The sequence below is a fragment of the Anser brachyrhynchus genome, assembly GCF_964034855.1.
Source record: "Anser brachyrhynchus genome assembly, chromosome: 27".
Classification (NCBI taxonomy): domain Eukaryota; kingdom Metazoa; phylum Chordata; class Aves; order Anseriformes; family Anatidae; genus Anser; species Anser brachyrhynchus.
This window is the reverse complement of record NC_137720.1, coordinates 2,792,393-2,814,078: the sequence shown is the minus strand read 5'-3', so window position 1 is coordinate 2,814,078 and position 21,686 is coordinate 2,792,393. Positions and strand designations below refer to the sequence as shown.

Genomic DNA, 21,686 nt, shown 5'->3' with positions numbered 1-21,686 from the left:
AAAGCTCTTGCCCGGCTCTGGCATGTGTGAGGACACACCGTATTGATCGAAGAGGCAGATAACTGCAGCATTACTCAGCCCCGCGCTCCGACCTGGATTTTCCCACCGCTTCCAGCGGCTCGGGGCAGACGGGGTGAGGCAGAGAGATGCTGCAGAGCGTGCAGCGAGGGGATGAGCGCGCCCAGCCCCGGCCCCCTGCTGCAGGCTGTGGGCCCCCGAGCACAGACATAGCGGCCGTGCCCCGTCTACGTCAGGATGAGACCCAGGCAGAGGTCCTGTGCCCCCGGCTGCTCTCGCAGTCTGGGTATCAGAGGGCTGAGGTTACGAATGTCCTGCTGAGCACACCCGTCCTGCGGCACGGCTGGAGCCCAGGTTGTGGGACACAGCCGCGCACCGGGCTCCTGCTCATCCCCGCCAGGGATCAGCCTCGGCACTCAGCGGGCTCCAGGTTAGATACCATCGAGGCAGAGTTAGGACACGGAGGGATCTTGTGTCTTGTGGCTGTGTGGAGCCTCTGTTCTGCCTCTGTTCTGCACAAGGCTTTGGGGATAACCAACGTTTTGCAGATTCGTGCTGGCCCTGCATCCTCTCCACCACGAACCTGCCCCACACAGCAACCCGTGGGCAAACCTGGCTTCCTGCTTTACCATCAGTTGTCTCGCACGGCACGGGGGCTGGGGGGATGTCCTGAGATAGCGCAGCAGGGTTGCACTACTGAATTATTTAGTGTGTGGTAACAGGAGCTGCTTTTCAATCTGAAGGTAGCGAGCAGGGCCCATAGGGAAGATAAACAAGGCGTAGAAGAGATTAACTAAACTGCAGTAATTTCAATGTCAAAGTAAACAGATAGGATCCTGTTCAGGCACAGCCTGGAGATTGCAGGAGAGTGGAAGGGGAAGGAGCAGGCCTCCTGATCGCAGCAAGGCAGGCGATTTCCCTTGGCTGAGATGAAAGCTGCCGTGGCTCCCGGACGCGGCCAGCCCACGCCTCTGCCTACGGAGCGATCCCCCGGCGGCTGCGGGATCGCTCGGGGTTGAGCCCACCGGCCCAAGAAGCACTCGAGCACGCATTTAGCTTTAAGCACATGTTTATTGCTCTTCTTGATTTATAAGGATGCCTTCCAGAGGCTTTTCCCTGTGATGAAAGGAAACGAAGTGTCGGGCTTGCTTCTCTTTCTGTTTCTACCAGAGGAATTCTTCTCTGCGATTTTCTGTGCAGTCACTGACACGTAAGCTTAGGTATGCTTTTGTTCCAGACTACCTCAGGAAGCCTTTTTTAATGGAAATGTCAAGGGACACAGATCTAAGTCTGCTGGAATCCACTGATAAGGATCCTGTATTGCAGCAGTCAGTGGTAGTGGTAGCGCTGCTTCCTCAGCAGCGGGGAAACCCACTGAAAACCCCCTGCCCCCAGCTGCAGCCATCCTAAAGGTGGTTTCTACAGCAGCAGCCCTTTGTAACCAAGTGTCTGCTAACACCAACGTGAAAGTCAACAGGGGATTTGGCTCTGTGTCAGGGAAACCTCCTCAAAGCTAGTCTGATCAGCGCGATGCTTTGTAAGGACGGAAGCTTTATTCACCTCCAGCCTCCTATTTTTGTATTGTTATTTTTTAATTTTAAATAAATGCGGCAGTGTTACCTCTATACTAAAAGCATCTGTGTCATGGTCCAAACCTGTGTCTCTGCCATTGGGTTTGGTGTGCACAGGCTCTGCTCACCTCTGTGAGCTGCTAAGGGAACAAACCTGCCCCAGAAGACACGCTTATGGCAGCAAGCCCACCAAAAGGGAAAGGAAGGGTCCTGCCAGGCATTAAAATGCCAAAGATGACAAAGAGGCAAATGATCACCTCTGCTTAGCGGTCTTCCAGGCTGGCAGCATTCCTCACCCTCTGCTGGGTAGTGCTCAGGCAGGTGTGAAACCCATTCTGCCCCTGAAAACACAGAGGAAGCGGTTTTTGCTCTGATCTTCCCCACTGGGTGCCCCATCCATCAGCAGAAGAAGGGAAACACATTAAACAGCAATGGGAGCCTTTGGAAAAGTAATTTATGACCTATCAAATGTAATGATTACAGCACAGGCCACCTCTGCAACCCACATCTTCTGCAGCTGCCTGGGATTAAGGCAGCCTGCAGACACCCTTCAGCCCTCCGCTCGGTGTCAAGCTCAGCTCATTTTTCCCAGTGATCCCTCTTGATAACCCCTCGGTGGGAAGGGTTTGTGCTCCGGCTGGCCGCTCTTTAGGATCACTTTGCCCAGCTCCGTCAGCCCGATAAGGCTCTCGCTGCTCGGGCGGCCGGGTCCTGCCACCCCTCCTTATCACCTCCAGCACGGGCAGGGGGCAGCGAGCGGCCGCGAGCTCCCTGCTGCGTGCAGCCACCGAGATAAGCACGCGCGCTGCGGTCAGCTGGAGCATGGCTGCAGAAAGCACAGCTAGTGTCTCATCCAGCTGGACAGGGCAGAGGAAACTGCATCACTGGGCAGCTCTGCGTGTAGCGGTTTGCCTGGTGAGGCACGCCGAGAAGAGACAAGAGCAAGGCAAAGCTGTGCACGGGGGCGAGCTGGTTTGGGGCAGCGAGCTGGTGCAGTCACGCCAGGGTTGCAGAGGTGCCTGGATTTGTTTTCCTGCTTGCTCCCCACCAAAGCAGGCCGTGGATGGCCACAATGTCTCATTGCCTGGTCTCCTTCGCAGAACGAGTGACCCAAAGTCGGTGACCCGCTGGTTTCATCATGGGAATTACAGAGGCCAGGAACCAGCCGCTTCAAAATACGAACTTATCTTGGTTTTTTAATCACATTTTCAGGCGGTGACATGGTTTTTGTTGTTATGTGGTATTTACCCTAGAAATTGCTACAGGTGAGATATGTACAGTGCTCTGCGTTAAGCTCTAATCTAAAAGCTTGTGAGTAAAAGCCAAAATGGCAAGCCCTGTTCAGTGCAGCCCCTGTACTTCAACCACTGCAATACATCTGAGTCCTGCTGCTGAACCTCCACTTCTGGAAACCCCAGACAGGCAGGGACAAGGGCTGAGCAGCAGCCCGAACACAATGTTCTCCTGTGTTTGCCACTTTGGAGCAATTCCCCAGGTTTTGCTCTCCTCCTGCATATATGCGAACAGCTCGCTCTAACGCAGTCACTGGGAGTTTGGTGCACACACCAGCAAGTGCAAGCTACCCATAGCAAGCAGAGACAATACAATCCACAAAATAATTATTTTTATCACAGGTTCTTCTATAATACTGCACAGATTGTACAGGGCCAGGCTGTGCTGCACACCCAAGAACAGCCCTGAAAGGCTGCGGCAGGGACCGCCTGAGCCTGGGCAGCTCGGGGGGCTGCAGAAACCCCAGGGCATTTACAAAAACAAAAAAAAAGCAAACTCTCCCTAAAAGCTGGAGCCTGAATTTTCAGTGCAGGAAGCATTTGTATTTCACGGTAGTGACTCAATATCCTTTCCAGCGCGGGCGGATGCCGACGGGGAGGCTTTGTCTGCCTGCAGCCGTCTCAGCAGGGCTGGGAAGGCGACGGGGCCGGGGCAGCGCAGGGCACCACGGTGACAATGACAGATGGCCCCGGTGCCTCCCAGTGCTGCTGCAGCTCCAGCAGCATGGAGGAGCTCTGTTCCTTTCCAAATGAAGAGAAATTCACAGCTGTATGGCAGCATTCACACAGACCCTCATACCAGGTCCCCTTTTGGGAAGGGGAGCAAGGGGAGCAGTCACCCCAAGGAGCAGCTCCCGCTGACCACCGGGGCCAGCGGGGCAGAGCGGGGCACTGCTATGTCTGTTACGGGAGTGTGACAAGGTACAGGAGCTATTTCTGCTCTGCGACCAGATATATTAGAGGTTGCTTTAAAGAAATTTCCTGTTTATACGGACAAAGGCTGCTTGGGGACAATGAGCAGCGATGCTCGATGCTCGTTGGCAGGAAAGCCGGGCAGCAATCAGCGACCGGACCGCTCCGCTGCCGTGCTGGAACAGCCCTCAGCGCCGGTACTGAAAAGCCTGGCTTCCAGCGAGCACAACTTCGAGTATCCAGAGTTCAAACGAGGACACGACAGCAGCCGGCTACATGATTTGCTGAGCCCCATTAGGAGATGGAAAACTACAAAGGCTCGGCTGGGTTGCAGATAAGGGCGCGCACAGCACCGTGCCCACTGCGACTGCTGGGCATGGTGCTGTGCTGCCTGGTGGGCACGGTGCTGTGCTGCCTGGTGGCTGGGCAGGTCAGGAGGGCTGAAGCGGAGCTTTCTGCAGCTCCCCAGAAGCAGGAGGAGCCGTTTGACAGACCTGCTACTGAACAGTAATAAATGGTGCTACGACGCGTGGTTAAAAGCACTCAGCGTACGGATGCGTGAGCCCATTTCAATGCAAGTCACCGTTAGGGGTAATACAGATATAAAAAAAAGATACTGCAGACAATTGCCAATCTGTTCTCAAGACTGCTGACAACATTTCTCCAAGGCAAGTCAAATTTACTACAAATTCTGGAAAGGAAGCTGGGTCGTAACCCGGTTATTTTATATTTGTTTGCACTATTTCTAAACGATTCCTTTTGCACCGCCATCCACAACAGTTGCACCAATTTAAAGGCCAATCTCAGCTGACATGTTTTGTCATCAACAGGGCTTCTGTGCTGAAGTCTAAGCGTGCCTGCTACTGAACTGGCATCTAAATTGGTTCTCAGCGTCAGACAGACATCAGCAACCCTCACAATACGAGGTGAGGCAGACATTTCATCGAATTCCCCGTCCCTGAACAACGAACACTAACTGCAGTTTGCTTTCAGTTGGCCTTGGGAAGCCCTGCACAACATACCAGGGCGGCACCAGCCAGCTGAGGCCACAAACCCTCCGCTGTGCGAGCAGGAGCAGCCGTGGATGCTCCCCTGGAATGAAGCACGGAGGAACGAGCACCCGAGGCCGGTGCGCTCTGACCTGCTGCGTGTCTGCTGCTCACCGAGCGGGTGCAACGGGTGAGCTCAGGCAGCTGCTTCCCCCAGATCTGTGTTGGTCACACCTGCAGCTCGGGCAGCAGCACCTGCCGGAGGTGATCAGCGGGTATGTGCAGTGCTGGTGTCATGCAGGGCAAACCCAACCCGCAGTGCCCTGCGCCCCGTGGGACACCGCTGCTGGGCTGCCTGGGAGGACAGAGGGGCTCGTCTCGCCCCCAGCAGCCACCAAAATTCACCCCGGGGCAGCTGGTAATTGCAATTCAAGGCCCCCGGTCTGATCGCTGGGCTTGACCCCCTGGCTGAGGCTTTGCCTTGGCCCTCCAGGCACAGTGAGATCCATCGGGTATTGGTGTCAGAGATGGAAGCGCCAGCATCACCCGCTGAGAAGATGCAACAGGCGTCTGGGGAGAGAAACTCTGCAGCCATCCAAGCTGGAGAGGTTCACTGCAGAGCTCAGGGAAGCTGCAGCAGTGTGAGCAAGAGCAGGATTCAGCCACGTAGGCATTGGCACAGAGCAGCAGCATTACAGACTGCCTGCTTGGAGGACCGGGGAGCAGAATTCAGCCTTGTCCCAGCTACCGCAAGGTGCTTGGGCTCAGAGGCAGTGCCTGTTCATGGGAGCTGAAGCACTGCGGGAGACACATATCACCCTTTTCACACCGTGTCGCTTGCCAGATCCTTCAGATTTGCTGGGTGCCGTTAGCAGGGGTCCCTGCACAGCCCCAGGGGGCTGCGGGAGCCACCCCAGCAGCGCAGGGTCCCCGCTGCTGGCTGGAAGGTGCTGGCAGCGCCGGGGCTCGGCCCATGGATGCCATCTGCCGTTCAGACAGCACTCAGAGGAGGAAGGGAAAGCATCCAGCACTGCTCAGCCCGAACACGCATAATGCTGGCTCCCAGTCAAGCCAACCCCACGAACGTCGGGTGCCGCTGATTCACCTCCCTGCTCCCCAGCCTTGGCGCTCGGTCACCTCTCCGTCACCTGGAGGGCAGGCACGGCTCTGCTTCCAAACCAAAGCAGGTTATCTCCCGCAGCCTCCCCTCTCCCGCAGCAGTAGGAGCTGCAGGACTCACGGTGCCGTTGTGAAAACCATCGGGGGAGAGACGTAATCCTCCCACTCGTGTCTGCCAGCAGGCTGGAAGCAGCGAATGCTGCCGTCGAGCTGCAGCGGTAATGCTGGAAAAAAAGGAAAGCTTGGAGGATTTCCCCTGCTCCCGGAGGGAATCTCAACCCACGGGAAGGGGCCTGGGATTTCCCACAGCCGAGAGGAGCCAGGGAAGGGATGCTTGTTCTCGGAGGAGGCTGGCACGAAGGTGGCTGTTGCTGGAGTCCCACGGTGGCTTTAAATAACCCCGTGCTGCCTAACAGCTCGCTGCTGACTGCTCAGCAGCCTCAGAGCCTGCCTTGAACAAAGCTGGGTCCCACCGTCCCCACAGCCCTGAGGATGAGCCCCAGAGAAGGCCAGCAGTGGCAGGGGATCCCAGGAACGGCTGGGGGCAGGACTGGGGTTGACAGGGCCACTTTTGGGGTGCAATGCAGGCGCTGCGGATGGGCAGGATACTTATCTCCATCTGTGCAATCAGGCCGCTTTTGCTTGGGGTCACTCACACAGCATGCATAATGTCTGGGGTGGAGGCTTGTACAGGTTGTCTTCAAATAATTAAAGATGAGTTTGACACCCCAGGTGGGTCCCATCAGTGGGGTCGAGCACAGTCAGAGCCTGAGGACCCCGCGGCCACTCCACGGGACAAGGCTGGACCTCAGGCACCAAAAACTGAAGCAGCGGGGCCGCACTGAGGTGATGCTGCCCCACAAGCAGAGCCCAGCACGGGGACAGGTCACCCCAACCTCTCACCCTAGCTCTTGCCGCTAATTATGGATCCCTCTCGTCTCCCCTTCCTGCTGCTGGTGCCTCTCCGTGCTCTCAAAGCCGTTTGTGGCGTGCTGGTAGACAGCGAGCGGTGCTATCGCAAGGGAAAAAAAAAATCAAGCCACCAGCTGCAGAGGTCCCCGAGCGGGCGTTAGCTGGAGCTTGGCACAGCGGAGGCGTGTGGGAAGTGTCTGAAGTCTCAGCAGCTCCCTGCCCCGGCACAGCCCATGGGGAAAAGCGCACCCACGCGGGAGCAGAGCCCTGCAGGGCGACCTGCTGCCAGCCAGGGACAGCCCGGCTCTGGGGATGTGCTCGGGATCGGTTTGGGAACAAGAGCTTGGGCTTCACGACAAAGGAGGCTGCCCTGCACCAGCTCCTTCCTATGCTGCAGCTCGGAGAGCTCCTTCTTCCCTCCCGCTCTGAATGCTCGGCACATCTCCAGCTCTGGTGACTGACCGGCTCCCCCCCGCCTCGTCCCCAGCCCCTGACATCTCTTCATTAAGTCCTGCAGCGCGTTTATTCCCACGACGCTGCTTTGTCTGCCTCGCTCCGCAGCCTTTCTGAGGGGGGGGGAGAAAGCGAAGGATCAGCCCCCAGCTGTGCTGCAGCCAGACAAAGGCAGTGGGTTCCTCCTCCCCTCGCTCCAGCCTCACAAAGGCACCGGACCCGAGCCCCAGCCAGCGCGGCCTCGCCGCGATAACCAGGGCTGGTGCGGGAGCAGGGGAGCACCAGGCTGTGCGGTGTGTGGGAAAAGGTCCCCTGAGGACAAAGGAAAACACTTCGTTACCAGCTAGAGACTCTCTCGGCTGTGCAGAGGCGGCTGAAATGGAGATGTGCTGTGCCGGGAGATTGGGGGGGGGTTGTTCCAAAAAGGTGCAAGGCTCCCTCCCTTCCTCCAAGCCCCCTCTCCTCCAATTTTCACCGTTTTAGGGATGCTTCGTGGGGTCAGGAGGCAGCACCCCAGCGATGCACTCACGGGGGGGTGCTCTGGGCTCCTTCCGAGCCCAGACGGAGCCGCAGGTAGGGGCACAGCTCCCTCGCTGGTGTTTGTGCTTGCAGCCTCCCAGCACCCGGTGCCGACGGGAACGAGGCGGCAGCACCACGGATGGGAACATGACGGGGACGGGGGCAGACGCCGCTGTGCTGATTGTACTTAGCCAGAGACAAGCAGGTGGGATGTAAATAATTAGCGAGCAGGTTGTTCGCTCCGGAGTCGGTGCTGTTCCCCTTTCATCTCTGCGCCGCGGCGCTTGGAGATCAGAGAGGGAGAGGGCTTGGAGCTGACAGCGCCGCGCTTCAAACGCAGCCCTCGCCTCGCTGCTTCCCAGGGGAGCCCAGAGGCCCCAGCGCCCATGGCAGGGCCCAGGGGGACAGCAGCTGGGGGACACCGGGGGCACAGAGGGCCCTGACCCCTGCCCCTGTCCCCAGAGGGCTCAGGGCTGGGAGGCAGCCCCAGTGCCACAGTGGCGGCAGCCGCACGGTGTCCCCCGTGCTCTGTGCTGCCCGCAGAGCCTGAACCGGGCAGGGTCACCCCCAGGACCCCCATGGTGCTCTCAGGTTGGGAACTGTCCCCAGAGAGGGATGGGGCATGCTGAAAGTGGCAAGGGATGCCCCAGCAGGGACACATCCCTGGAAATATCAAGGGATGCCCAAGCAGGGACACGTTGCTGACCTCGGCCACAGCTGGCCCCATCTCCCCCTTTTTAGCCCCGGTCCCACCTTGTCACCTCATCACAGCAGATGGTCCTGGCCCAGCCCTTAGCACATCCTGGGCTCATCCAAGAGATTTTCTGGAGACAGCTTTTAATGAGGCAGCTGCTACAAGCTCAAAGTGTAACCCGGCGGTCCGAGCCCTCCCTCAAACTGCCCGGGAAGGACGAACCCAAAGAGGGAGCGGTGCCTGGGGTCTTGTGGCCGTGGTGGCTGGGGTCTTTTGTCCTCGCCGCTGGAACAAGGCTGTCACCAACGCCACTGCCTGGCCCTGGGGGCAGGAGAGAGCTCCAGCTCCAGCAGCAGGGCTCAGTTCTGCTCGTTTTTCTCAGGAGCGAACAGCAGACCCCACATCACTGGAGGAACTAAAAACCAGGCTGGAACAGAGCAGGTTGAGGCCACCTCTACATGAACCCCTGCGAAGGCATGTTTGTGCTATTCCTGTGCCAAAGGTAAGGGCTAGCCTCTTGCCAAAGCAGTCCTTCGGGCATTTCGCCCTCCCAGGAGCACTGGCAGCCCCGTGCTCCGGCTCCTGGCAAAGTGACAGTGAAATGCTACGGGTGCGCGGGGAAAGCCTTGCTACGAAGGCAAAAGAACGATCCCCTCAGCCTGGCTGCGGGTCCAGGGTTTCCCTTGCTGCAAGCCAAGGGGATCTGTGCAGGGAAGCACGCGTAGACCCCAGGGTGCTCCGAGGGCATCACGTCCCTTCTCCCTGAACCGCCGCGGACCTGGCTGCATTCTCCTAACCCCCAAACACGTCGCCTTTGTGGTGGGTCAGGGTGGCAGCGGGGAGATGCTTGCCCAGAGCCCTTCCTGCTGGCAGGAGACACGGCGCACACCAGCGCTGCGAGCAGTCCCTTCACCGGGGTTTCCCCACGGGGCTCTGCAGATGACCGGGGGGGACCCCTGGCCAAAATCTCCTTCCCTCTGCAGGGCCCGAACAGCAGCACCCAGGAGGGATGGGAGCAGCAGCTTCGGAGCAAGGCTGGTGTCAGCCTCCAGCAGGCAGAGCCAGGCTCCCAGGGCGGCTCGAGCAATGCTCGCACAGCTCAGCACCACCAGGAGCCGGCCCAGCACCAGCAGGGAGCGAGGTCCCCCCCCTGGGGCTGGGGTCTGTTAGGAATCGGAGACGCAGAGGGCTTCCACCGCGCTGCTCAGCCCCTGGCTCACCCCGCCGACCGCCAGCAGGCAGTTCCTGACCACGATGCTGGAGCAGGCGCAGCGCGGGGTGGGCATCGGGGGCAGGCTCTCCCACTTGTTCTTCTCGGGGTGGAAGGCCTCCGCCGACTCCAGGACGGTCGGCTGGTTCCCTGGGGACACAAAGCGAGGCGGGAAGCACTGGCCAGCATCCCTCGTCTGTATCCTGAAGCCCATCCCCTTATGGGGTCCTTTTCCCCTGCTCCCCGCTCTGTAACAACACCCCCCGACCCCCAAGTGTCACCGCTGTCCCCAGCGCCTCACCTAGCCCCCCAGCCACGACGACTCTGCCTTTCAGGTAGCCGGCCACGAAGTCTGCTCGCCTTTTCTTCAGGTAGAAGGAGCGCTCCATCTTCATCCAGCCGCCTGGCAGGGACAGGACAGACGGGCATGGCAGCAGCGCTCCCCCTCAGGAACCCCCTGCCTCCCAGGCCTCGCACCTCCCCGTGGACGTGCATTTGCACCTCAGGGTAACAAAAACCCATGACACGGCGGTCAGCTTCCCCACCACCTTGTCCGGGAGGGAGCTGCCGAACCCAGCAGCTGCCGAACCCCTCTGGCCCACGTTTTTTCCCTTTTTTCCTCCTGTTGTTATCCCTGACCGCAGACCTCGCTGCAGGCTGGGCTCCGGGTTCAGTGCCCTCAAAACTCAGCAGCTGAGAGTTTCGGCAGAGCCTCCCAGCCCCAAACCCCAACCCCTGCAGAGCCCCCGGGTGCATCCCCGCCTGCCACCCGCCCGGGACGGAGCCGGGACAGCCCCACCTTGCTCGATGTCAAACACATCCACGGTCCTCATGAACTTGGGCTGCCGGTAGAGCCGGCCCTGCCGCAGGCCCCCGAGGCTGAAGAGTTTGTCCTCCGTGGGCACGAAGCTGGAGAAGGCCCTTTTGTTGGGGATGTTGGGAAACTTGGTCCACGATCGGGTCTCGGTGTCGAACACCTCGAAGGCGTTGATGGCGTACTTGGACTGCCTCCCGCCTGCGTGAGGGGATGGGAAGAAAAGGGATGAAAGAAATGGGAACGGGAAGAAAGGAAGGGACGGTTGGCTTGGCCAACGGCACCAGCAGGACCCCGGGGATGTTCCTGGGGCAGTCTGAGAGCGAGCGAGCTGCCAGCCGATGCCACCCTCACGTCCTAAGTCACCTGGAATGAGGGCTGCTGAGCCCGGCACCTTGTCCCCCTCGCGCTCCCTCTCTTTGCGCTGCAGTTTGATAAAATTAAAGCACTTCATTTCCCCGCGCGTCACACCCTCCGCTTCCCTCCGTGCCAGCGGCCACGGGTAGGCAGCGCAGGAAGGTGTTTAGTATGCACCCGTTTAATCAAGACAAACGCACAGCAGAGAAGGGCTCGGCGCTCGGGGAGCCTTTGCAATTCAGATGAGTTCAGCGCCGGTGCCAGCCAGCGAGCCCCAGCCCCGCTCCCGACGGAGCAGGAGAGCCAAGGCAGCTGCTACCGCGGCCGCCAAGGACCTGCTTTATTCTCCCGGCAATCAGAGGCAAAGGAGAGCAGCTGTTCTCCGCTCGGATGCTCCCCGTGCCTCTGAAAGCAGAGCCTGTGCTCGCTGCTGGGCCCCCAAACTGTTTGCTAGCAGCAAACAAACTGCAAAATAGATCAAAAGAGCCTGTTTCTGGTAGCACCCTAAAGACAGCCGGTGTTATCTGCTGGTTTGAGCCGTTGGGGCTCCTGGGTTGATCCCAACTTTGTGTGTTTGGCTGTGAGCTAACGGCAACACTTCCCTGCCTTGGTTCCCCTTTCCGTAAGGCTAAGGAAAATTGCTCCCTGTAACGGGCTCGGTCCGGCATTCCCCAGCGACAGCGGGACTTTCCTGTCAAAGGCTGACTCTTTGGAAGGCGAGCAGTATTTGGGTGATGTAACGTGGACAGAAGTGGTTTCACTCAGTAGCTCAGTCCCGGGAATGCAAACCGAGCAGGGAAACAAAGGGGGCATTGACCTGGCACCGAGCTGCCGCGGGATCTCTGAGCTCCCGGGGCAGTCAAGGGCACACGGGCTCTCTCCGGTGCTTGCTGTGGGGGTGTGGACGCAAACCCCAAGCCCACGCCAGCCCCACTCAAAACCCGGAGAAGGCTGCAGGCCGGCTGCTTACCCAGCACGTAGATCTTGGTGCCTCGCAGGAAGGAGGTGGCCGCGTACCTGGGTGTGGGCATGGCCGCCAGCGACACCCAGATGTCCTTGAGCATGTCGTAGTGCTGCAGGTAGTTGTGCGGCCGCAGGTCACACCCCATCCCTCCGGCCGCATAGACTCTGTAGTCTGGACAGGGCCAAGAAGCAAAAAAACCCACAAAAATATTACGTTGGCTGAAACACCCCCGTGCAAGAATGTACATGCCATCATGCAATGCCCCCATCCCCACTGGGACTTGCTCATGGGACTCCTCATCCCCTCCCTCAGCACCCAGAGCCCTGCTCCCAGCACGGTCCCTTGGAGGGGGCAGGGACACTGAGCCGAGGACAGCGCTGGCACCCCTGGGTGCTGTGCCAGTGCTCAGGGGTGCAGAGAGGGTGGGAGCCGCAGGGCTCTTTGCTCCCGAGCCTTTGAGCAGAAGGAAGATAAGGAAGATGTAAGCCTGCGTCCCCTTCCCTCCCTTTGGTAACGGATCATTTCTCCCTTTCTTCCTTTGCCCCACACGCCCAGACTGGGGATGTTTACAGCAGTGCAGCAAACCCAGCTCCTCTGTGCTGCTGTCTTCGCCCCACGAGCTCTGGGTCAGGATGCGACCCAGACTGGAAGGGCTGGAGCCCAAACATGGCACTGAAGCTGCCAGCCCCTCTCCGAGTCAGCTACGTCCACCTCTGGCTAGCGGCAAAGCTGGCTCCCCAAAACAAAACCCTACTGGCCACGGCACCCACATTATCTCCTTCAGCAAGCACAGCACCACACGCACAAAGTTCAGGAGATCAGCAACAGCAGCCCTACAGCAAAGCAGCTGGAAAAGCAGAGACCTGGCTGCACGGCTGAAGTATTTGGGGAGCTATTTCTGCTCCCGGCCCCGCACACAAAATTGGCCCCTCCACACCGGTCAATAGGCAAGCTCAGAGAGAAAATCAGCCCCAAGATGGTAAATATTATTTTTAAGCATTCCTTGACAGCAGCTTTTAAAGCCGCTTAAGCAAAAAGAAGGAGCAGCTTGCAAAGAAGCTGCCCAGAGATGGGGCTGGTGACCCAGGAGCGCCGGGAAGCTGCCTGGCCTCAAAGCACAGCACAAGGCGCTAAAGGAAATCAATGCTCCACATCTCTGCTTGTAAATTAAAAAAAATGAGATGGGCTGATAAAGGCAGGGCCCTGCAGGCATTTAGCAGGGCGTGTTTAAGGCCATGGTTAAGCTCACAGAGGGGAGCTGGGCAGGAGCCCCCCATGAGCCCAGGTGCTTCCCTTTCTCGTGTACTGATCTGAGCCCACAGCTACAAAGCTGACCCCTCTGCCTGGTTCTGGGCTTGGACCAGAGACGTGTCCTCAGGTCAAAGCTGGTCTACGGCTCGGGGACCTGCACCTCTCCAGCTCCACGGCTCAGCCAGGGGCTGTCCCAGCTCTGTGCACCCGCTCAGCTCCCCCCCAGTCTGGGACTCGGGCGGAACTAAACCTGAACTGGCTGCAAAGCCCTGGAGGAGTTCAGCTCCAGACCCTGGAGCTTGGACCTGCCAGAAATGCAGCCAGACACCAGCACTCGTGGCTCTGGGGCAGAGCAGAGCACCGCCTTTGGCACCAAGAACAGCCTGCTGTCTTTAGCAGGCGGGATGGAACACATGGGTCTTAACCTCTACAAGCACAGAAAAGGTTTTGGTGAACATCACAACCCCGTGGCATGGCCCAGAGAGCTTTTTGGCTTGGTGCAAGGAGGGATGCTGACCTTCCCCAGCCGCTCACCCAGCAGCCACCCCCGCAGCCTGGAAGGACGCAGCCGGAACCGAACCCTCCTTGCCTTTTGCCGTCACCGAGATGCCCATGGCCGCTTCCCTCAGCGAGTTCCTCTTCTTCCACTTGCCCTCATCCACGTTGTACATCTCCACTATCTTCAGCGGTGTCTGGTTCACGCCGACCCCCCCTATCACCATGATCCGCTTGCCCAAGGTGGCCACCGCCACCCCGGCCCTGGCCGTGGGCATGGGGGGCAGCGCCGTCCACTGGTCGGCCTCGGGGGAATAGACCTCGAAGCAGTCCATGGGGACGCCGTTGTCATCGCAGCCCCCGATGGCAAACACCTGCCCGCCAGCCTCCACCAGGGTGGAGTAGACCCTGCGGCTGGGCAGCGGGGCGAGGGTTTTCCACTGGAAATCTCTGCTGTTGGCGACCTCCATGGCGGCAGCATCGGTCCCCTGCCCGTGGGGAGGTGCCTAGGCTGCAAAACAGAGCGGAGAGGTGCAGAAGCATGAAGTGTGGTCACCGTCCTTCCCCTGCCAGAGCTGCAGGCAGCCAGGAGCAGAGCAAAGCTCCCGAAACCACCACATCTGCACCAGCAGCCACCAGCCCCTCCGTCCCCCCGGCACGGCGCGGCAGCCAGCGGTACCTTTCAGTGCGCCTCCATCGATCCTGCAGCTCCCGATCTGCCTCAGCAGCTCACACAGAGAACGATCCTAAAAATAAAACAAAACAAAGGGGGGGGGGGGGGGGGGAAGGCAAGGGAGGTTGGAGTCAGTTTGTGATCCTGCTTCCTGAGCATCCCCGCCCCCAAGCGACGCTCAAGCCGAGGAGGCTGCAAGCCGTCTGCTCACTTCCCCGGCTGCCTTCCTGCCTGCTCGGGAACTTTTCCTCGCGTCCTCCTTCTCTGACCTGATTTCTTCTCCTGACCCTTGGTTACGTCTGCCCACACATGCTGGGACACCCTGCTCCTGCCCCCCCGGCTGCAATAGGTGACCACCAGCGCTGGCCCCCCAGCCCCGACCCGCAGGCTGTGCTGTGCTGTGCTCCGGGGGTCCTGCCAGCAGCCCCCAGGCAGAGGCACCAGCTCTGGCTGCACGCCTTTTATTTTCTCCCTCTCCTCCCTTGGAATGGCCGTTAAGCGATGCAGATGAGATTAATTAGTGCAGGAAGGCAGAGAGAGGGCAAACGGGAGGGAACAAAGGCAGCTGCTCGCTCGCTTGCGCAGCGTGACGGAAGGTGCATCCTGCACCGAGCATCTCCTGCACCGAGCATCTCCTGCACCGAGCATCTCCACCTCGGTTGTGTAACCAGCGTGGGCTATTGCCCTTCAGACACAGGAGGGTTTGTGTTTACCCTCGCAGGCTGCAGCAGCCTCTCCTGGCACACACATCTGGGGACAGGAGAGCAGGGTAGGAGCCTGCTGACACCGAAGGCACGCTCCTGGCCGGGCATTTAGCGGTGCAGGACACCGTCCCCTTCCAAGCATCCTTCCCCAGCACTTCACAGCCCAGACCCCTCCCCGCACTGCTCTAGGACAGTGCTGTTCCCTCTTGGTCCCCTTTGCAGACCCCTGAGACTTTCCCCGAGGATGCTGCGGCCCCACGGAGCCCACCCCTGCTGACAGGAGCTGCCCGGCGGTGGAGCGGGGCTGGCTGCCCCGGTTTCTGCAGCCCGGGGTCTGGAAGCCCCTGGAGCTGATGTTTTCTCTCAGACCCTCTTCTCTGCCTCCTGGCTGACAGCCAGCAGATCTTCTGGGGGGGGTATTTCTTATTTATTCTGACACAGCACGGTGGATGGGCTGCAAAGCAACTTGAACTCTCCCAGCTAAGATATTTAAGCGCAAACAAAGCAATAAATTGTTATGGTCCTCTTTTTTTTTTTTTTTTTTTAGGAGCAGACTCCCTCCTCCCACAAGAGACAACCAGACCCATTTCCTACAGCTTCATTTAGACCCGAGAGGACACGAGTGGGCCTCCAGCCCCATTACCTGCCCGGCCTGGGACCACGTCGCGGCCGCCCCGCACCTTGCCTTGCCGCTCAGCTTCCTCCTCCAGCCCTGGCCACGGCTCCCCTCCGACAGCCGGAGCCTGTAGCATAGCAACAGCCACCTACAGCTGCCTTTCACCACCATTTCGGGTGAGCCGGGTGGGGATCTGGGTGCTTCGGGGGGACCGCAGCACCCAGCGCCGAGGCAGAGCTCCCCGCAAGGATCGGACCCTGCCTCCCCGTGCGTGCAGCGCGCTGGGTACGCCGCGTCTTCCTCCTACAGATCCACGCCTGCTGCGCCCACCAGCCAAGCAGGGAGGTGGACGTGGCCCTCGGGTTATCTCAGGCATCACCACAAGCTCCTCACTGCCTGCTCTGCCTCGGGGCACGGCCCGCGGGGAGCGTCTGACGGTGACATCAGCTTCCACGGTCTTGTTAGTTCCCCGATTTTCCCCCGAAAGTGTGAATTAGAGGACAGTGATGGAAAAGGATCAGCAAAGCAGGTCTCAGACAACTGCACGGAGATCCATCAAAATCACTTCACTTACCAGCCTGAGCTGGCACAAAACCCAATCAATTTAAGCGGGGCTGATGGAAGGATTCCTGTTTATTTGAACTTATTCTCCCAAATAAATTTCACTAGCCAGCTGAGCGTTATTTGTTGCGTAAAGAATCCAGTTCATAACACACAAACACTTCTTGGGATGCGAGCCCCCAGCAGCAGGACCCGGCGCAGGCACATGCGCACATCCCCGGCACCGCGGGGGCCACGGTACAAAGGAACACAAAGCAACAATAAAGAGCAGCAGCGAGTCACGCCGTGCTTTGCATCCTCCCAGCAGCCGAAGAGAAAGGGGCAAACAGCAGATGAGACCAGCAGCTGTTGTCCTCCATCTCCGCAGTACCTTGTCCTCTGATGTGCATCGCTGCCCGCGACTGGATCAGCTCAGGGATTTTTTGCCCTGGCAGTTTAAGCAGCTCTGGACCACGGCTTTCATGAATAATTCATTTTTTTCTCTCCAGGTGAATTTTCATGCATTGCCGTGGACAAATTCAGCGTGGTCCAGCAAATTAGAAAAGCAGAGCCAGCTCCTATTTCCAGGAGCGTGACAGATTTGCATTCTGACCTCCAATAAATCATTCTCCTGCCCTGTCCCTCAATTTCTTCAACTATAAAGTGCAGTCCTGGGATGAAACACGTCACTCAAATGCCTGACAAAAGCAGAACCTCACTGCTGCTGCCAGACAGTTTCTCTGCTGTCATTAAGGATATCCAAATCTCGAGCATAATTTTCCAACTGGTCCTTTTTAGCGAGGCATTGCCTAAAAAAATCTTTTTCAGCATGTTAGCACACAAAGACCAGGAGTTAGATTCAAAGACTTGGAGGTGGGTGAGCATTTCTGTTGGGTTCCCTGTGAGAACAGGCAGAGCAAAGACCTGCAAATTCAACCCAGCTGTGGTCCCAGGCAGCTGGAACCAGGGCACCCGGAGAGCCACCGCGCTTGGCAGCACCAGTGCAAAGCCCTGCCTGAATCCAGCTGCCTTGCAATAAGGATTTCTATTCTTTCATGCTCTTAAAAGAAAATTGAGGTCAGTCTGAAGCACTACACCCGCACCCTTTGTCTCCAGCTGCCCAGCATCTCCCGGCGCTTCACTAGAAAGCATCACTGGTGCTGTGCCCTGGGAGCTGGGACTTGCCCAAATGTGCTGACCGAACACCCAGCGCGCTGCAGCCATGTTCTCCTCCAGGGCAGAGGGAATTATCACTTAATTATACCAAACAAATCAGAGGCATTAACGTGTTTTTCCTAAATGGCTACATTAGAATCAAAATGAATGGTAATTGCTTTCCTATCAGAGGAGATGGCAGACGGAGCTGAGCCCCCACCAGGGCCTGCTTTAGTGGCATTTATTACCTCCAACGATTTGTGATTTAGAGACGAGAGGCTGTGCCGAATGCACTGAAGTGATGAGCTGCCCCAACAGGGCAGATCTTGTCGCTGAACCCGGCGCTGCTGCCTGTGGCTGCTCGTGCTCTCTTCCCTGTATCATCTCCCCAGGACTCAGAAGCTTTTATGCTCCAGGTTTGGAATTCCTCGGCTGGGGAGGGCGAGCACCAGGCCCAGCTGGGGCTGAAATCCCCACCCTGCATCCAACAGGCTTTTCTTCGGGGTGATACGCTCCCCTGAATATTGCACTGCAACTCGCTGCGTAAGCGCAGGGTGAAAAGGCAGCCTATTTACAGCTCTCCAAATTGAAGGAAGTGCAAAAAGGCCCCAGAGCCACTCCCAAACTTTCTATTTTTAACGCTCACGCTGAGGATAGGCACCCTCAGACATCATCGTGCGCACCCCATGCCACGCAGGCACATATCCTCCACCCAGGGTGGAACAGAGAGAGACCCCCCGACCTTACGCAGCCCCCAAGCAGACAGGACCCACTATTTACTGATCCCGCATGATGCCAGCCCTCTCTGAAGAACCTCCAGCCCCTGCACAGCCCCAGGTGCAGCCCTCTGCTGTGCCTGCTCCATTCCCCACCACTCCTCCCCTCCTTTCGGGGATGCCAGAGATCCAGGCGAACACCGCAAACATCCTTGGCATCCTTTTACGGCCACGCTCGGGTCTCAGCTCCGCTGCCATCAGCACTGACCCCTGATTTCTGCTGCTGGACCTGGCGACCCGTCAAACCCAGGGCCCCTGCACAGCCCGCAGGAGCCGTGCTCCCAGAGCATCTCCGCTCCCCGCACCGCCTCCACCTGCCGAACACCCACGTGCTCCTCGCTGTCACCACGAGCAGGTTAAAACAAGGATGCAGACAGGGAAAGCTATCAGAAAAATTGCTCCCTACTGAGAAAAAGCTCTCGTACTCACCCAACTGCCATGCCAGAAAAGCCCTGGGCAGTCCTGCAGCGTGCCAGCCAGCGTGAGAAACGGAAGGGGCTGTAAAGCTCGGCTGAAACCAGCCTGTCTGCCAGCCCCCCAGCCCCTGCGGGGATTGTTCTCAATGCAAGGGGGACTGGCGTCACAGGAGAGGCAGGAACAGGGGCAACAATGAGCTGGAAATAGCACGCGAGCACCGGGAAGGAATCACAGCTCCTGCTCCTCAGCACCACGCAGGAGTCAGCAGCTTCAGTTCAGCGCTGCCTTGGCTGCCTGCACTCTATTAAATAAAGAGCAGGGAGAGATGACACAGCACAGGCTGCGATGAAGACAGCGAGAAGGAGATGATTCAGTGCAGGGAACCCATTCCTGACCCAAGGAATAGTTACGGTGCAAGGCCAGGAGCAGGCAGGAGGGGGGGCACAGAGGAGGAGGCTGGGGGAGATCCCCCGGAGTTTCCCCAGCTGCCAGGACGGGGACGGGGCAGCTGCCAGCCCCGGTCCCCCCGTGTCCCTGCTCCCTGCTCTTCCAGCCCCACATCCAGGCTTTGGCAATATTCAGCTGCTTCCCTGCTGCTGCTCTGGGCACAGCACCCAAGGCACAGCTCGGGGCAGGAACGTTTCATTTTGGATGGGAGCAGGGATTTTGTCAAGAGGTGAAAACCAGCAGATGATGAGAACGGAGGGAAACGCAGCGGGGATTTCCTCAGTGCTGTTTCCACCCACCCTGGAAGACGGCAAGACGCAGTGCAACTCGAACAAAGCAACATGGAAAAGTTTCAGATGTGGGAGCAGCACATAAACCTTGCTGTTAATCACTGTAATTGGAGTGAGCTGCTTTTCCTCTAGAAGCACATAAATGTCACGGTGTAGTCGCCCTCTGCATTGGCAGATAAACATCAGCACCGCGGGAGGAGGCCCTGTCCCTGCAGGCTCGGTACAGCCTTTGCTGTACAAAATGCCTCCTTGCTCCAGCAAAGACAGGAAACACAACGTTCATGGGGTTGGATGTCCCGGGAAGCTCCAGAGCCACGTTTCCCACTCTCAGCACCCAGACGGGAGCCCTGAACCACCCCCTTCCCCTTCCTTCACCCCTCCACCTGATAATGATCAGGTTCACAGCAGCCCAGCACCCCAAAGCCCCTTCCTACAACTATCCAGAGAGCTCAGCACCCACGCAGGCATGGCTCTCATCAAGTCCTCACTGGTTACTCATGTCCCTGAGCAGGACCAGGGCCTTTGGAAGAGTCTGGCACCTTTGTCCCTCCAGCCTGGGAGAAGCCCGAGTTTCCCACCCAAAACCCTCACCCTCCTGCGTGGTCCCACAGAAGCAACCTGCTCTTTGCTGCGGTCACCTGCAGGAAGGTGCTGTGTGACCCGGCCTGGTGCCATTCCTTGGTGACGCAGAACTGCACACAGACAGCCCTTCGTAAGCTTTGACAGTTCTATTACAGCCCTAGCCCACAAGGTCAGGCGTTACCAAGTCTGGGTTTTCAAATGACTACAACTTTTAAGCAAAAAAAAAGACTTCTAAAAACACCGCTGCAAGCCAAGGACTCTGGGGCTGCCTTTACTCCTTCCTTGCTCAGACCCTGGCAGCTGAGGTTTTAAACAGAACATGCATGAAATTCGCAGTCTGGTATTTCTGACCTCTCCTCACGCTGAATCAAGTTTCCTTTCCATAGTAACAGCTACCCAGAAAAATAACAACCAAAAACCCATCGGGTCCCTGCCTTTGCAAATTACCCAGCTGGCAAAAAAAAAAAAAATAATAGACTTTAGCTTAGTTTCAAGGAGAGAGCAAAAGCATAGCAATTATGAATGAGAATTAACGGTACCTTGATGGCCAGCAAAGAAAAAGCAGCAGCACTCACAGCAGCTCATTTCGTCCCCTCTGTTTCTGAGCATCTCCTTGCAGACAGACGTGCGTGCCGCTGGAGCTGCGAACAACCTGACCCCCCCGGCTTCACCCCTTCCCCCAACAGCAGTCCCTCGGGATCATTTGCAGCCTCATCATGCCGAATGCAATTTCCTGAGGTCGGTAATAAGAAGGTAGAGAGGTTGTGGAAGGAAATATTCCACAGCTAACAGCCCAGCGACTGTAAATCAGAGCGATGCCAGAAGCTTTAGCACGCAATGGGACAGGGGGAGAAGATGTTTCATTTTCTGTCACTTGTTAGCAAAGGGAAGGCATGCAGAGCATCCTTTTTTTCCTGAGTGGGAAAAAAGGTACGATTTGTTTGCATTACATTTTGTCTTGAGAGAGGGAGTTACAATTTCACTGGGAGAAAATAAAATCTGCCAGCTGCCCCTGCGTGTCCGGCTCCCCGCTGCGTCCTGCGTCCCCTCCCCTTGCCCCCCGACGCTGTCGCTGCTCTCCAAGAAGAGCTTCTCCTTTCCATGGGTCAAATACACCAGATTTTTCCCCAGCCCCGCAGTCCCCCCGGTTGTTTGTACATCTCCCGTTACTCTGAATTTAGGCTGCATCCCTCCGGAGGGAATGCCAAGAGCTGGGGGCAGCCCTCGGCGGGGGCAGCTCTGCGCACCCAGCTCTGCCAGCTGCCGCGGCTCCCAGGGCCTGGCCTGGGAAAGAGGCAGAAAATATCCCACCGGGGGACGAGGGGGAAAACAAAACAAACAAACGGGGGAAAAAATCAGCCTCCTTAAAACCACTTCTTAGGGAGAAAACACAAACTCAAAGCTTCCTTTCTGGTTGCACATGAAAAGCCTGGTTTAGCGCCCGGTGCAATCTGCTCTGCCCCACGAGCCCCCCAGCACCCCGCTGCCCTCCAGCAGGAATCCCCCCCCCCAGATGCTCTACTTACAGCTGGGGACCGCGGTGCTGAGCCCGGGTGCAGCGCGGGGCTCTCCTAAAAAACGCTCTTCAACTCCAAGGCAGGGAAGCCCCGATCCTCAGCGCCTCCTCCCGCACGCATCCATCCCTCTCCTCCCCGCAGCCCTTGCTCAGGGGAAGGAGGACGCCGGCGGGAGCAGGGGAGGCTGCGTGGGAGGGCAGCGAGGAAAGCAGCAGAAATCCCTCGGCCCTACTCGCCTGCCTCCAGGAGACGCAGGACGAGCGGAGCCAGAGTTTTCCCCATCTGGTGCGGCGGCCGGGATCTTCCTCGGTGTCTGCAGCTGGGGGTGTGCGTGCGTGCGTGTGTACACACTGGATTACCAGCCCCATACTTAAGCCTTTTATGGCTCCCCACGCTCGC

The 21,686-nt window shown here is 58.2% G+C and overlaps 1 protein-coding gene across 6 annotated transcripts; it reads right to left on the bottom strand.

The window, feature by feature from the left end:
• Nucleotides 1–1,591: 1,591 nt before the first annotated feature.
• KLHDC8A (kelch domain containing 8A) lies at nucleotides 1,592–21,686 on the bottom strand. 6 transcript variants are annotated; one of them, XM_080569519.1, is made up of 7 exons: nucleotides 21,297–21,686; nucleotides 14,250–14,316; nucleotides 13,665–14,081; nucleotides 11,831–11,995; nucleotides 10,489–10,704; nucleotides 9,991–10,092; nucleotides 1,592–9,839 (listed from the first exon to the last, which is right to left on the bottom strand). In XM_080569519.1, exons 3-7 carry the CDS (start codon nucleotides 14,038–14,040, stop codon nucleotides 9,646–9,648), a joined length of 1,053 nt encoding a protein of 350 aa, XP_080425645.1. In that variant the 5' UTR covers nucleotides 14,041–14,081; nucleotides 14,250–14,316; nucleotides 21,297–21,686; the 3' UTR covers nucleotides 1,592–9,645. The 6 variants fall into 6 exon arrangements, with proteins under 6 accessions (XP_080425645.1, XP_080425650.1, XP_080425649.1 ...); XM_080569524.1 differs by lacking the exon at nucleotides 21,297–21,686 and adding an exon at nucleotides 20,310–20,779; XM_080569523.1 differs by lacking the exon at nucleotides 21,297–21,686 and adding an exon at nucleotides 18,464–19,523.

Excerpts from the sequence above, each read along its gene's own strand:
- KLHDC8A (XM_080569519.1), bottom strand. The coding sequence starts at position 14,040 with ATGGAGGTCGCCAACAGCAGAGATTTCCAGTGGAAAACCCTCGCCCCG. Across the intron at positions 10,705-11,830 it reads CACCAAGATCTACGTGCTGG|GCGGGAGGCAGTCCAAGTAC; the intron begins GTAAGCAGCCGG and ends CCCCTCACGCAG. Across the intron at positions 10,093-10,488 it reads TGTGTTTGACATCGAGCAAG|GCGGCTGGATGAAGATGGAG; the intron begins GTGGGGCTGTCC and ends TGTCCCTGCCAG.